Below are 16,250 nucleotides of genomic sequence, written 5' to 3'. Positions count from 1 at the left end.
TTAAATGCATGAACAAATTTTAAATACCCAGAGATAACCCTGATTATTCACATGTATTATTTTAAAAACTGAAGTACTATGAAATTGTCTTAGGTTGGGTGTGGTTGAACACATCTATAACCCAGCATTTGAGAGGCTGAGTCAGGAGGATCGCAAGTTTGAGGCCAACCTAGGCTGTATGATAAAATTTTATTTTAAAAAGAAGTGACTTCCTTTGGCTGCGTCACTGGGTCTTCCACGTACTTGTGACCTGCACACTGCTGGAACCACATCCTTTTCTCCCAGAACTGGGAGGACGTTGGTGTGGAGGACATTTACTATTGTGACTTCCAGTGCGGTGTGGAAACTTCAGGTGTGAGGTCTTCTGGCCAAGTGTCTGCAGGTTCATACTGTTGGTGTATTCACTGTGGCCCTGGGAGTTGAATTTGAAGATACAAGGAAGGTTGGTATCTTTCAGAGGGCAAAGTGATTTGAGAATGTAAAGAATTCTTTGGATTGAGCTCCACAGAAGTTCATCACTAACCTGTGTTCCTGAACTAGGAGACATGAACATGTGGACTAAGAGTACTTTCTCTCAAGAAATAAACAATTAAGAATTATATGGACAAGGAGGAGGAGAGGGGAAAAGAATTATGCTATATGAGAATTTGTTTCTTTTTCTTGTTTTTGCAGTGCTAGGAATGCAACCCCAGCCTTGTACATGCTGCACAAACGTTCTCCCATGGAGCTACACCCTAGCCCTTTCTTCAGACACGATGTTTAAGGGCTTGGTAATATCCGGTCACACTCATACCATAGTCTATTTGATTCTCCACTGTAAGCAACTTTTATCTTTTCTGATTTTTAAAAGAATTATAAACAAAAGTATAATAAATCTGTAATTACATCTTTATAGGCATTTACTACTATTCTTTGACATAAATATCTAGGTATGACGTGTAGTTTTATGTTAAAGGGCATAATTGTGTTTATAATACCTGCACACATTTTAAACTTCCTTTCCCAAGGCTGGTACTCATCTGCTTTGGGTAGGATTCTCATTCTGACTACTTCATCATAAAAAAAAAAACAAAAAAAACAACCAACCAACCAACCAAACAAACAAACAAACAAAAACTTCCCACGTGGTAAGTAAAGAAATGGTATCTCATTCTTCCAATTGTACTGCTTTGATGCCCAATGTTCAGTTTTAAACATTTAGTTTAAAACACAATGCCAAGAATGAGTTCTCATGTGAGGAGAATTCTGAGTGCTTGTGAGAAAACTCCAAGAAATAAGACAAGAATCTTGTGACCTCAATTTCTTCAAAAACATGGAATTGTTCTTGGCATGTGCTTTCCTGCCCCTTCCGAGTGTAACAGACAGGAAGGAGTGAGTTCACTTTAGATTATTCATTAAAACTGGCTACTGTTATTTGTTTATATGCCTATGGTGGAAAAATACCTTTTGCCATGTGTGGTTTGTCCTTGTGATTGTATACTTTACTCAGGTGACTCTTCTTAACCCTCACAGTATAAACTGTCTGATGTTCTGAATAAAGTTGGCTATTGCAGGAGACTTTAGTCTGTTTCATTTTTAGGCTTGACTCCTAGGTTTACAATGCCAACTAGAGCAGTAATCAACACAATGGTAGTATTTTTTGAGTACCTGTAACTTACTTATTTATTTACTTAATTACTTACTTACTTACTTATATTTTTCAAGATAGGGTTTCTTTGTGTAGCCTTGGCTGTCCTAGAACTAGCTCTGCAGACAAGGCTGGCCTTGAACTCACAGAGAGATCCACCTGCCTCTGCCTCCTAAGTGCTGGGATTAAATGTCTGTGACTTATTTTATTAGTTTGTTTTTGAGTGTGGAAGTAAGACCCTCACAAATTAAGGCAAAAACTTTCCAACCTCCATCTCCTGCTAGATATTTTTTGGATATCCTAGAATTCTCTATGTAGACCAGGCTAGCCTCTATCTCACGGAGACCCGCCTGCCTCTGCATCCCTAGTGCTGGGATTAAAGGTGTGTGCTACTACACCCAGACTGCTAGAGATTTAAAAGAAGCCATTTACATGCAGCTCACTCTACTGCGCTCAAGGATCTGGAGCCACAGGTGATCATCAGGGCTTGTGCTACAGAACAGACACTAAAATCTCTGGGGAGGCAAGAGTCAGTTCCCTTCTCTTGGAAACAAGTGAGGAATGCAAAGAAAGGCACAACTATGCTGTGCACATCTTCACTGTACATACATCTATGTACACATCTTTAGTAACCACGTTCCAGCTGGGACACAGCAGAGGCCAATTACCATCTCTCCTGAGTGGGACCGCCTACACTAGCTGCACTTCCAGCAGAAACAGCCTGTCAATTGCACCTGGACTGCCCCTCGCCCCAAACATCATCCTCTGCTCTGTCCTACCTCAGCCCTGTGCACCAACTGTTCCTCTGATTGGGACCCCTCCACACCTGTCTGCACAGGCCGACTGACTGACTAGAACTGCAGTGATATGGGGAGGTTGAAATGTTGCAGGTCCAGAGCCTAAAGTTTACTTCCTCTTGGGCTAGCTTTAGCCCTCTAAATAGCCATTCCTTGCCCATCTCTGTGTCAGACCTAACATCCTGTGATTAACAGACAAAAATCTTTTGGAAATTACTGACTTTCACCAACCCAAAGCTAAGAATGTCATCGGACAGCATCTGAGGCCTATAGGAGAGATTCCCCCATCTTGTTCTAACTGCCTCTCTGATGTTTCCACCAATGTATTTTCAAAATACCTTGATTTATAACGCTCTTTGTTTTGTTACTATAAAACTCTATTGTGGGATAATCTTGTAGACTGTGAAGATGGGTCTTTGCCAAGGCAACTTCTGATTGGTTGAATAAAGAGCTGAACGGCCAATAGCTAGGCAGGAGAGGTTAGGTGGGACTTCCGGAGAGAGAAAGGAACTGGGGGGGTGTTCATGGTAATGAGCCATGTGGTAGAACGTAGATTAATATAAATGGGTTAATTAAAGTTTTAAGAGCTAGTTGGGAACAAGCGTACGCTAAGGGCAAGCTTTTATAATTAATAAGAAGTCTCTGTATTATTATTTGGGAGTGCTGGCAGCCCAGAAAAAGTCTGAATATAAAACTCTTCCACCCTAGAACTTGGAACCTGGGGTAGGGTAACTGAGTTCTGTGTTTCCTGGGACATGCTCACTCAAATTTGGCTGTGGGGTTTTTTGTTTGTTTTTTCCATCAACAGTATGACTTATTATTTGGGTGACCTTCTACATGTAACCTAAAACGAGTTTCTTTACTTCATGTTCAATACTCAATTGTCTCCCAGATCAGGTTGGAAGTTTCCCTATGATACTCCACCTCCCCCGTAATCACCATGAATCAAAACTATCAGAAGTGCTACTGATGCTGCTGGCCTCAGGCTGATGCAACACTAGTCTCTGCTGAGGGCAACATTCAGATCCCCTCCTACCAAAGTGGTGCTGGGGACTGAACACAGGGTCCTGCATATGACACCACATAACATCCAAGACACAGCATCCAGTTTTTAACTACTGTTCTCTCACAGTCTTTCAGTCTCACTCCTCTCTGGTTCCAGCACCTATGAAATAAGCAGTAAACTTTGCCTGGGCCTTGGTGAAATAGGAAGCTAAAATGTGAACCATGGTGACTGTGGTAGAAGGCCCTGGGAGGAAACGATCTTGGTGATGGAGTTTTCTCACCTTTCGTAAGACATCTCAAATTATCCCACTCTGCAGATCTCCACAGTGATGATTTTAGTAGGTGGGCCTTTGGAGATGGTTGGGTCCCTGATGGGATTAGTGTCCTTACAAAAGGGAGCTGAGAATTGTCTCACCACTTCCACCATGCAATGACACCACCAAAGGTGTCACCTATGAAATCGGAATAGGCTTTCCTCATCACATATCTTCCTTGATCTTTGAGTTCTTAACCCATAACTGTGAAAAGTAACTTCCTATTGTCTGTAAACCATCTCATCTGTGGTATTTGTATTTTGTCGCAGCAACCTGAAAGGGCTAAGACAGGTATTCAGGCAATTCCAATATGTGGGCAGCATGGAGAACCACCGTCTAAATGGTACTCTTGACAGTCCCTCAAGATGCTAAGAGCCTGCATGCTGAAAAGAAGTAGCATATACATGAATGACAGGAATGGCTAGAAGACAAGACTGTCACCTGCCCATCATTTAGTGGAAGCAAACGTCTGAATCTGCAGGAGGAGCTGTGAGGTTCGTGTGTGACCTGACTACAGACGGAGCAGCTTAAACAGCATTTGCTTAGCAGCTTTCTCTGTTTCCACACACTGGGAGCAGGGCTCTTACCTAGAGGCTCTGGAAGAAATCAGCTTCCAAATTCAACTAGCCTTAGCAGACTTCACAACTTGTTAATTTTGCCTTGACCTGGACTGAATCGCCAGCGTCCAGGACACGGCAGGGCCCGAGGAACACAGCCAAGGTCCCTGGGAGCCAACTATGCCTTGTGCTGCTTAGGAGGTAAGCGAGGACGCTGCAGAGATGTGGGGTGAATTCCATGCAATCCAGGTCGAGGTTCTTGGCGAAGGAAGGCGGAAGAAAAAGCAACCTCACTCCTCAGCCCAGCTGGCTGCACCTGTAACCACCAACCTCACAAATACAGAGCACCCCAGGAGGCATGCTGAGGGTGCCAAGGAGACCTCAGTACTCTAAGGCTTAATGTTATTTAACGGCTGCCGGACGGGATCCTGAGCCAGAGAACTGGTGTTGAAAGGCCTCCCTTCCGCACCGCCCATTTCAAAGCAACACCTGGCCAGGTAGAAAGACATCAAGGTAGAAAGTTATTTGAAGTAAAAACCCATATGGCTATTGGTCTTCAAAGAGATTACGAACCATCTGAACTTTCAACAATTGGTTCTGGCCTCTTAATTCTGAGAGGGTAAGTACGGAACAGTCCAGAGAACAATCCATACAAACTGGTCTAGCTAGAGAATAGTTTGTCAAAGGTGTAAGAGAGACACATGTGTGATTTATACTTCTTTCTAAACTTATGGACATTTAACCATGAGTGAAAAATATTCTTCACACACAATAAGTTGTGGGTTCATCAAACATAAAAATATTTTGAAAACTTAATCCAAGATATTCACAAAACAACAAAAAGTTTTCTGTAGCAGGAAATGCTTTTCTCTCAATTGACTGGAAATATACTGTTGATCTCCTTCCCTCCATCTACTTATCACATCACACCACAAACGGCCAATTTATTCTGAAACTTGAAATTGCCTTTTACCTCCTCTCGGCTCTTCCCTGGATCCACTTCTGTAGTAGGGAAATGACAGCACCCAGCCAGAGGTGACCGCGCTGGGCTCAGCTGCAGTCGAGGCTGATGACTCTTTTTGATTGTTTTCTTCCATTTTCCGTGACCGTATTTTTTGATGTTAACACACACCTCCCCCGCCCACTGCCACACACAAACCGTCAGCACTCTCTGGCTGCTTTTGCTGTCCCATTTCCTCAGCAGCAAGGCTGACACGTGGAGAGATGCTGCCACTGGAGTGGTTCCCATCTGTGGGACAGTTCATCCCTTAGCACGGGCTTACATGGGGTAAACAGAAACGCTAAAAGAATAAGAATGGGCTAGAAGAAAGTGTGCCCTCTGGGAACCTTAGTTAGTGGTCATGAATATGACCATGTTTTAAATTCTGTGACATAAAAGGAGAATTTTTAAAAATACCAATATAAAGGCAATGTGATTCTTGGGTAGACTCTGATTTTAAACTATTGTATGGTTAATAGGACAGAGAGAATCTCAGCTCTGCTTCTCAGCCACCTGAGCTGATGAGTCTTAGCCAAGCCATGGTTTCTTCTAGTTTCTTTCTCAGTCCTGGCTGAGAAAAGCTTGACCTTAGGAAGGTGTGCTATAAGGTCAGAATCTTCCAAAGTTTTAGCAAAAAGGAGAAATGAAATCAAGGAAAAGAATTTAAAAGGAGTATCCACTTAGTGTTAACTATAGAAAAATAAAGCTTCACTATGTATTCCTGGCTGGCCTGGAACTCAGAGATCAGCCTGCCTCTGCCTCCAGAGTGTTGAGATTAAAGGCGTGCGCTACCACACCTGGCCCTCGGAAAAATGATTCCTAGACAGAACACAAAAGCACTTAACCACTAGGGAAAAGGTTAGTAGAAATGGAGAGCTCTGGGCTGGCCAGAGACGGCTTGGCAGGAAAAAGCACTTGCTTTGATTCTTGAAGCTCACATAAAACCGGAGAGAACCACTCTACAGAGTTGTCCTCTGATCTCCATGGTGCACTGTGGTGGCAGGCATGTGTCCACATACATGCACACATTCACAAACGGAAAAAATAAACACAAAAAAATTCTACTGAGAGTTTTGCTTCTCAAGAGTGAAATATCAAGTAACATTAAAGAATCTGTGATACATCTATTTAACAAATCACTTATATACAGGATATAGAAAGACCTTTTAAAAATTAGAGCTTATGTTTTACTTTATCTATAGATGACTGTTTTGCCTGCATGCTTGTATGAACATCAGAAGGTGTCAGATGCCCTGGAAAAGAGGGTTGTGAGCCACCATGTGGGTGCTGGGAACTGAACTCTGGTGCTCTTAACAATGCAGCCATCTCTCTAGACCATATAAAGAACTTTTAAAAATAATAAAGACAAAAAAAAAAACAGAGAAAACTATTTAAAAAATGGGCAGCAGGAGCTTGGCAAGCAGCTCAGTGGCAGAGTGTGTGCTTTGTAGGAGGCTCCATGCTCCATCCCGAGGACCAAAAATCAATACAAAGTAAATAGATAGGGATGAAAGGCCTGATCAGGTACATCCCCTCAGAGAGGCTGTCCAAATGGCCAGTTAACATAATGCTCAATCTCATCAGCCAACAGGCTAACAAAAATCAAAACCATATCGAGATACCATGACCCCTTTACCCAAAGACTGTGAGTGAGGAAGGCAGAATGCTGATGAGAACTCACAGGAACAGATCTCCCCTAAACTGCTGGTGGGCTGGACCTAGCAATCTGCTTGGCATCCTCCACTCTATTTGAATATGTGCGTGCAGTAAGGCCTAAGCACTCCAGTCCTACGAGCATATCCAGCAGAGGTAAGAATATCAACAGAGTGGATAGTAAAGACAAAAACCACATAGTGTCTTACTAAGTAGTAAGGAAAATAAATTGTAGCAATAAAGGACAAATCTTACTAGCAATACTGTATGGAAAGCCAGATGCAAATCTTATACAGCTTTTTGTTCCTTTCTCTAAATGCTGAGAAAAGGCATCACTATTCCAGCACTCACACTTCCACAGAGAACCGCAAGGAGAAGAAGGGAGGCAGACAGGTACGTGGGGGAGCGGCGAGGGGCTGGCTGGAGAGTCATGACAGGTTTGTGGGACCCGGAGATGCTACTTCAGGATGGGGTTTCTGACTGGGTTTTCATTTCACGATTAATGAGACTAATTCATGCACTTTTATCTTAGTGTATGTTATTTCATAATAAAAAGTTTAAACCTGTATCAGGTATCACTTCCTTGTCTGCTCATCTCAGAAAGTAAACACCACCCTAGACAAACAAAACTAGACTAAATGAAAACTCTTAAAGGTACAAAAACAGAAAAAAACGGAAGACCTTTGGAGGGCTTTATGCAAATGAGGAGGAGCTGCCCTCTTTGGGGAGATGCTTTAGCAGCAGCTCTGTCCAGGGCGGCGTGAGGGAGAAGGCTCCCTTCCTGCAGCAGATGTGAGTACTCACAGTCTGTGGGGTGGGCTGCAGACTGCCCTTCTGTCCTCCCACCCCCTTCTCCTCATCGAGGCCTTTGCATAGTACAGTACACAAATATCACACCCTCTCTGGAAGTCACGGCTGAGAGAACAGAGATGATACTCCATGCAAACCAAACACATGCCCACATGGAACATGTCCTGGCAAAGGACCACAAATGCCCAGCACCGTGCCTTACCGCATAACCTTCTGTCTTCTTCTGACACCATTTCAGGAGTGCATTACGCTTAGAGCCGCCGTACTCCCGGGCCAGGGCTGCCAGAGGGTCTCTTCTTTCAACACTGATTACAAAGAACAACACACAGTTAAGGAGGATGCTGGTTGAATGGTTGTTTCGTTTTTCTTTTGAGACAAGGTCTCATAATGCCCAGGGTGGCCTTGAACTCACTATAGGCAAGGATGACTCTGATCTTCCTACCTCTACATCCCAAGTGCTGGGATTACAGGTGTGTACTACCACATCTGGCAAGATGCTGGCTTTTTTGTTTGTTTGTTTGTTTTATTTTTCAAGACATGGTCTCTCTGTATAGCCCTGGCTATCTTAGAACTTGTTCTGTAGACCAGGCTGGCCTAGAACTCACAGAGATAGGCTGGCTCTGCCTCCTGAGTGCTGGGATTAAAGGTGTGCGCCACCAACTGCCTGGTTAAGGTGCTGGCTTTTAAAACCCTCAAATATATATACAGAAAAAGCCAAAGTGTAGGTTTATTCAAATAGTACTCTAAAGAAACAGCCAAATTAGTCACATTAAAAATACATTATGTCAGCCAGGTGGTGGTGGAGCACACTTTTAGTCCCAGCACTTGGGAGGCCAAGGCAGGCAGATCTCTGGGACTAGGAAGATGGCTCAGTAGGTAAGTACACCTGCTGTGAAAACAGAGGACCCAAGTTCAAAACCCCCAACACCAAAATAAAGGGCAGACATGGTTGATCATATCTGTGACCCCAGGGGTCGGAAATGGAGACAGAGGACTCCTAGAGCTTACTAGCCAGCTAGCTTGGCCAAAACGGCAAGCTTCAAGTTCAGTAAGAGAGTCTGTCTCAAAAATAAAGTGGAGAGCAAGAGAACACCACCCAATGTTACACAATTAAATGACTGCCCTCACAAGAAATTTAATAATAGAGACTGAAAATTTATTTTGAGACAGGGACTCATTATGTACCCCAGGCTGGCCTTGAACTCATCTTCCTGCCTTTGCTTTTTTTTTTAGACTAGGTTTCTCTGTGTAGCCCTGGTTGTCCTGGATCTCACTCTGTAGACCAGGCTGGCCTCAAACACAGAGATCCACCTGCCTCTGTCTCCTGAGTGCTGCGATTAAAGACGTGTGCCACCTCCGCCTAGACTGCCTCAGCTTCTTAAGTGTTGGAATTGTAGGTGTGCATGACTATGCATAGCTATATAAAGACTGAGTTTCTAATGCAAGGAATTCCAGGGCTGGCAACACAATCCAGCAGGTAAAAGCACTTGCTGCCAAGTCCAGTGACCTGCATTCAAACCTTGTTGATACTTATGTTACAAGTTATATTAGGTAGAAGTTGTCCTTAGACTTCCACATGCACATTGTGGCACATGCACACACAAATAAAAATAAATGCAATTTTAAAAATCTAAAAAATTCTATTCTGTCACAGGTTAATCTTAATAATACTAATGTAAAAGAAATAAGAAATTGCCGGGTGGCACACACCTTTAATCCTAGCACTCAGGATGCAGAGCCAGGTGGACCTCTGTGAATTTGAGGCCAGGCTGGTCTACAGAGTGAGATCCAGGACAGGCACCAAAACTACACAGAGAAACCCTGTCTCAAAAAAAATAAAAAATAAAAATAAATAAATAAATAAATAAAGGTCACTAATCTGACCTTTTATGAAGAAAAGTATACTATAAATAGCATATTAATATACATAAATTTCCTGTGTGTTTATGGCATTGATTTGAGAGTAGCACTAATTCTGGTCCTTCAAACTTGTTTCTATGCAGTTAATATGCAGATGATCTATATCTGGGACTTTTATAAACCTCTTGAAATATCTGGATTTACCTATTTGGGATCAAATATCAGTTATATCCAAAGATACAAGATACATCTGATCTGAATGTGTTCAGACTCAAAGCCCTCCCCTAAGACATTCATGGATGCTTATACTACCTACTATAAAGCTCTTATCCCTGAACTAGACAGCTTCTTAGACTCATCTGTGGGTAAACTGTTAGGTGGAGCACAAGACAAGGCACTGGGAAAGATACCCAAATGTAGGATGAAATATTTATTATCCATGAAATGACAGCAAGTTATTCATACTACAAAAGAAGTGCTGGAGTTACACACACAAATGAGTGGAAGACACCAAAGTAGAATTTCAACTAATGTCCTCTGCTTTCACAGGAGATGGTCTTATCTACTGAGCCACCTCATACTTACTACTTTTAATGGTAAATTCTTTTTTTTTTTTTTTTAAGATTATTTATTATGTATATACTGTTCTGTTTGTATGTATCCCTGCAGGCTGGAAGAGGGTGCCGGATCTCATTACAGATGGTTGTGAGCCACTTTGTGGTTGCCTGGAATTGAACTCAGGACCTCTGGAAGAACAGCCAGTGCTCTTAACCATTGAGCCGTCTCTCCTGCCCCAATGGTAAATTCTTTAGTCTTCCACTTATCCAGGAGTGAAGGGTGAAGCCATCATCACAGGTGAGTGGGATGGAGCTAAACTATGCAGACCCAGAAGAGCAGAATGCAGAGTGATGACTGCTACAAGGGCTTCTGGGAGGTCCACAGCAGGACACTAGGTGCTTCATTCAGAAGACTAACAACATGGGAAAGCAGGGAAGACTCCAGGCAGAAGAGAAACAGATGGGATAAGTTTGCCGGGACCGTGGTAGCCAAGGGCACTGGCAGGGGGAGGTGGCAGACACGTGGGGGCAAAGACAGGCTTTTGGCAACCATCTAGGCCCACTGTTCATTTCCTCCTCTGCTAACGCCCCTTTAAAAGCTGATCTCAAAAACGTCTCTAATCCTCCTTCTATGCCACTGTGTTCTCAATAATCTTCCTTAAATAGCAGGTCTGCTCTTAATCACTACTCAAAAACAAAAACACAATCCCACAGACTTAGTGGTTCCCCACTGCCTTACCAAAATAAGTATGAAGCTCTTTTTGGCAATGCAGACTGTTTGCACCAGGGCTCCAACCTGCCTTGACGGCTGTAACTCCCCAGCCGTCTACTGTGCTGGCTGGGGGCCTGCTCTATGTTTGGCAGGGCCTTCTTGAGGCCCTGGGTTGAGTTCCATCGCTCACTCACCCTGGCACCTTTACAGCAGGAATCCTACTCCTCTCTAGACTTCCTGATCCAAACAACCCCTCAAGTACTTTTGCTTAAACGTTAAAGATTGATTGATTGATTTTATGGGTATATGTGTGTGCCTGAGTATCTGCATGTTCACCACATGTGTGCATGTGTTTCTGGAGGCCAGAAGAGGATGGAGATCCCCCTGGAAATGAAGTCTTAGGCAATTTAGAGCCATCTGATGTGGGTGCTAGGAACTGAACCTGAGTTCTCTCTAAGAGCAACAAGTGTTCTTAATCACTGGGTTACCTCTCCAGCTCCTCTTTGCTAAAATTTTAACTTTTAAAAAACTCTACCATTACTGGTGTGTGTGTGTGTGTGTGTGTGTGTGTGTGTGTGTGTGTGTGTGTGTGTGTGTGTGTGTGCTGGTCAGAGGACAACTTTGTGGAGTTGGTTCTCTCTTTCACATGGGTTCTGGTGATTGAACTCAGGCTTGCATAACAAGAGCCTTTATTCACTGATCCATCTCAGGGCCCCTGCTTAAAAAGGTACAGCTCTTCATTTGATTTTGTCCCAAACCACTCTGTAGCACCTTCTTATCAGACCTGTTGAAGGTGTCTTCTATATCTTAATCACTGTCACTCAGAAGGAAGCTGACTGGATGAGACAGAAGGAAGAGGATGTTCATCTCATTTCTCAGACTTTAAAATTCATTACCTGAGCTTGCTTGGTTTCAGACCCCCGGTGGACGCACTCAGCAGTCTGGTGTTCCCAAAGCCCAGGGAAGGGGGTCTGCTCAGGGACTCCAGTGAGGGACTCTTTCGGAGGTAAGGGTCTGACTTCCGGTCCTCGGCCCTTCCCTTCAGAAGATCTGTGTGAATAACAACATTGTCACCCATTTCTAAAGGGGAGAAATCTGATTGGTTATCATACTTTATTCTCAAGTACGAAGACATATCTACATAGGTATATGCATATGTTCCTAAATATACATATACACACAATTTTTTTCTTTCTGGAATAATAAAAATGTAAATAGGGACATGGTATTTTCTAGAAAGAATTCTCCGGGCAGGACTACCTATATAATCTATAAAACCTTGTACCAGGGTGGATGGATGGCTCAGTTGTTCAGACTACTTACTGCACAATCGTGAGGACCTGAGTTCAGATCCTAGCAAGCTAGGTGTCCTGCGCACATCTATAACTCCAGCTCTGATGAGAATGGAGACAAAGAGAATTGCCGGTGCTTATTAGCACACAGCTTAGCCAAGAAAATGAGAACCGCAGCTTGAGGGAGAGACCCTTCTTCAAAAGGATTACGTAGTAAATAACAGGAACACTCAATATCCTCGTTTGGCCTCCTCTTCTGTTCACAGATGCACAAATCCACACTCATATTCACACACACAAGACAAACAAATATAAAATATATCTTTAAAAAAGGATCTACTGGGGCTGGAGAAATGACCCAGTGGTTAAAAGCACTGGCTGGTTTCAATTCCTAGCACCTGCATGGTAGCTCACAACTGTCTGTAACTCCAGTTATGGGGGCTCCAATACCCTCTTTTGGCCTCCACAGGCACATAAGTGGTGCACAAACATACATGCAGGCAAAACACCCATACACAAGAGAATAAAATAAATAAATAAACAAACAAACAAATAAATGAGGGAGAGAGGGAGGGAGGAAAGGAAGGAAGGAAGGAAGGAAGGAAGGAAGGAAGGAAGGAAGGAAGGAAGGAAGGAAGCCTAGTGCCAAGGCAGTCCTTTGTTCAAAAATGATTCTAAATTTTCAGGCAGTGATCAGAGTATTAAGTATGGCCTTTCTAAGAGCCTTGTGCAACTCCCCAGTTAGGACGCCCACTCCTCTCGCTCTGTCTCTAGCTAGTGTTGTTTGCATTATGCTGTGGATATCGGAGGAAAAGCTGGTAGGAAAATGTCTCATGTGACTGTCAGGTCACAGACAGCAGCAGACAAAAAGCTGGGAACAAAGAACAACAGCCCATAGGAGAAAAAGTTGCTCCAATTACAGGCTTATCGTTCACTAAAAACTGAGCACAACCCCCTCTTTTTAAGGCGCCTTTCCTGTCCTATTAGTATTAGTGAAAACAGGCACAAAAATGAGCGGAAGTCTCCAGATGTCTCTGAAAGGGTCACAAAAGCAGAGCAGAGGACATCTGAGGCTGGCTTATACAGAGTGGGAGCTGGAGCTGTGAGACTTAGGTAGTTGGCTGAATATCACAGGACAGCTGGGGCCAGGCTGGGGCCACCTCCTGTCACCCACAGTCACAGAAGAAAACAGTAACCTCTTCAGCTAATAGCCACCAATTATGGGCATCAAGTTGGGGGTGAGGCCAATTAGGTCTAAATAGCAGAGAAAAACAGTTCTACATCACCGAAGAGCAAAACAAAAACAGAACATTAATCTGCAGTTAGGGATGACCTCAATGTTGACAAGCAGTTGCTGGAAATGGCTGGAAGCAAACACTTTTCACTAGGCAGTCCTTTATTACAGTAAATAGAATCATCACCAGGAGACAGGTGCCTGGAGGGGAAGGAGGAGAAGGTCAGCCAATGAGCTCCACAGTGATAATTGTGGTCTCAACTTTATTATTTATCTTGTCAATCAAAAGAATGGTTCTTTAGATAATTAGCAAACTTGGAAGTTAGTAGAATAGCCTGAAAAAGACATAAAAGCTATGATCACTCATAGAGTTCTAAGTTTTATGTTGTATAGCTTTTCCTGCAGTTAAAAAAAATTCACCTAGCACTATTCATGCGAGGAAGTTACTCCCTATTTTATACTGCATAATGAGTGTGTGCTATGATATTACACAATGATGCATAGATTTAAGCCAGACAGGTTTTCAATCTTATGTTTTGGCCTCCACCCTGCATTTCTGGGAAAGAGGTGCTCAGACTTGAATGCCTTGAAGTTGCATGCAATATTCATTTACCAAGCCCTAGGATGCTTAAAAATGATATTAGCTCAATTCTGCCTATACTCTGTAAATAAAACAGTAAAGACTAGAGGGCAATGCATCTCTTTACAACACTATGTATGAAAATTTTAAAGTCCAATGCTAAGACCTACGACTCTCAACACACAAAAATTCTTTTCAAAACTTCTCTGTGGTGCTGGGGAGATAGCTCAGGTTAAGAATACTAGCTGTTCTTATGGAAAACCTGAGTTCAGTTACCAGCATTCACACAGCAGCTGTACCAGTCTGTACCAGTTCCCTGGGATCTGAGCCCTCTTCTGGCCTCTTAGGGCACTGCACATGTGGTGCACACATACACAATACATACACATAAAATAACAACACTCTGTCCTGGGCCTACAGGATATATGAAGCAGACTTTCTTTTGGGCCACCAACCAGCTCCCAAATCATGACATGGAGACTTCTTATTAGTTATGAATGCTCAGTCTTATCTTATGCTTGTCCCACTAGCTCTTATAACTTAAATTAACCTGTTTCTTTTCATCTATGCTTCGCCTCGTTCTGGGCTTTTTACCTGTCATTCTGTATGTTCTACTTTTCCTGCTTCTACCATGTCTGCTGGCTGGTGGCTGCCTGGCTCCAGGCATCTCCCTCTTTTTCCCCTCGTTCTCTTTGCCCTTCTTTATTCTCTCTGCCCGCCAGCTCCACCTATCCCTCTACTGCCTAGCTATTGGCTATTCAGCTTTTTATTAGACCAATCAGGTGCCTTAGGCAGGCAAGGTGAAACAGTAACATATCTTTACACAATTAAACAAATGAGCATAAACAAAAGCAACACATCTTCACATTGTTAAAAGTAATATTCTACAACAGATATATCAGTGAGTAAAGGTGCTGATGACCTGAGTTCACTCCCTTGAAACCATGTAAAAGTAAAAGAAAACCAACTCTGAGAAGGTGTTTTCTAACCTCCACCTATGTGCTGTGGTACATGCATATTGAAATAGCCATTACCCACATGTACAGTAATAATAAACAAAATCAACAACACCACCCTCACTGCTCACTGAGATTGCACCTGGTTGATCACTCAAGAATAGTGATGGAGTTTTGTACAAAATTAATGTTCTTTTATTAACTAACTTTTTTTTAAAATCTCCTGACACAGAAGCCATTGCACAGTCTAAGGATCAAGGAGCAATTCTCATCGAATGTTTATTAAACAAACATTTCACAAGCTGTAGCTGCCACAAATAATGATTCCTCCCACAAATCTGAGCAAAATAAATAGAAAGCTTTCTGAAAAGATTCAGGACTCCAGATGCCACTAGGAGCAGAGTAATTCATGGGAAGAAGTAAAAATGTCAGTATCAGTGGGAGTTTGGAAGCAGTGGATCCCAGCCCTCAGTGATGACTTTGAGAGTTTCCAGATGTCGGTGGTGGGGATCACTGCAGGTGTGGAAACAGCAAAGGCACTAGACTGGCAATGGAGGGGGTGACTGAACCGCCACCATCTCAGGAAAAAACATTAGTGGGTGGTGAGTTGTTTCTTATGGAGGAGCAAAGAAAGTAATTCCTTGAGACAGAATCCTTACCTGGTGAAGGTGGTGTGAACACTCGAAAGGATAACAAGGGATTCAGAATATGACATGAACTCAGGGGGAAAGCCATGTTTTGAGAGGAGTGAGTCTGATTTTGAAGGAGGTGCTATGTGGGAGAAAGCCCTTGGGAAAGGCAAGGTAAGGAGACTTGGTAAACGTCACTGGTATCTTATTTTAAGAATTGCCACCATTAGCCCAGTTTCAGCAGGCACCACCTGACCAAAGTCAGCAGACATCAACATCAAGGCAAGACCCTCTGCAGGGAAAAAGGTGCTAAGTTGCTGAAGGCTGAGATGATTATCTGTGATAATGTAACTACTAAGCAAGCTATGAATATTTTTAGATGTAATGCTGTTGCATACTTAAATTACAACACAGAGTAAGCATAACTTTTTGTGTCTTCCCTCACTGTGATATTAGCCTGGTACAGGGGACTGGAACCAAGCTTGCAGAAAACTCATTAACATTTACTAGACCAAAAGCACTGTTGCTCTTTTCTCTGAGCATGCTAACAGGCTCAGCAGACACCAGCAAGGAAAATGATTAGCAGCAAGTATTTCTATGATGCCCAAGGCACACCAGGCAGTGTCCTGTAGGGAGCCGCCATTCAAAGATGGTGCTGGCTTCCTGG

At 43.0% G+C, this 16,250-nt stretch overlaps 1 protein-coding gene across 5 annotated transcripts in view; it reads right to left on the bottom strand.

Annotated features, from left to right (window-relative positions):
* Specc1 (sperm antigen with calponin homology and coiled-coil domains 1) overlaps nucleotides 1-16,250 on the bottom strand; it is a 278,263-nt gene that overhangs the window by 64,311 nt on the left and 197,702 nt on the right. For all 5 annotated transcript variants that reach the window (XM_006973560.4, XM_015992424.3, XM_015992425.3 and 2 more), the window contains 2 exons: nucleotides 11,789-11,942; nucleotides 7,966-8,068 (listed from right to left, as the gene is read on the bottom strand). In XM_006973560.4, coding sequence (XP_006973622.1) covers nucleotides 7,966-8,068; nucleotides 11,789-11,942 — 257 coding nt within the window. The remainder of the gene's footprint in view (nucleotides 1-7,965; nucleotides 8,069-11,788; nucleotides 11,943-16,250) is intronic.

This window comes from Peromyscus maniculatus, chromosome 8 (genome assembly GCF_049852395.1).
Source record: "Peromyscus maniculatus bairdii isolate BWxNUB_F1_BW_parent chromosome 8, HU_Pman_BW_mat_3.1, whole genome shotgun sequence".
Classification (NCBI taxonomy): domain Eukaryota; kingdom Metazoa; phylum Chordata; class Mammalia; order Rodentia; family Cricetidae; genus Peromyscus; species Peromyscus maniculatus.
Note: the sequence above shows the minus strand (reverse complement) of the source record. Positions and strands in the feature narration are given on the sequence as shown.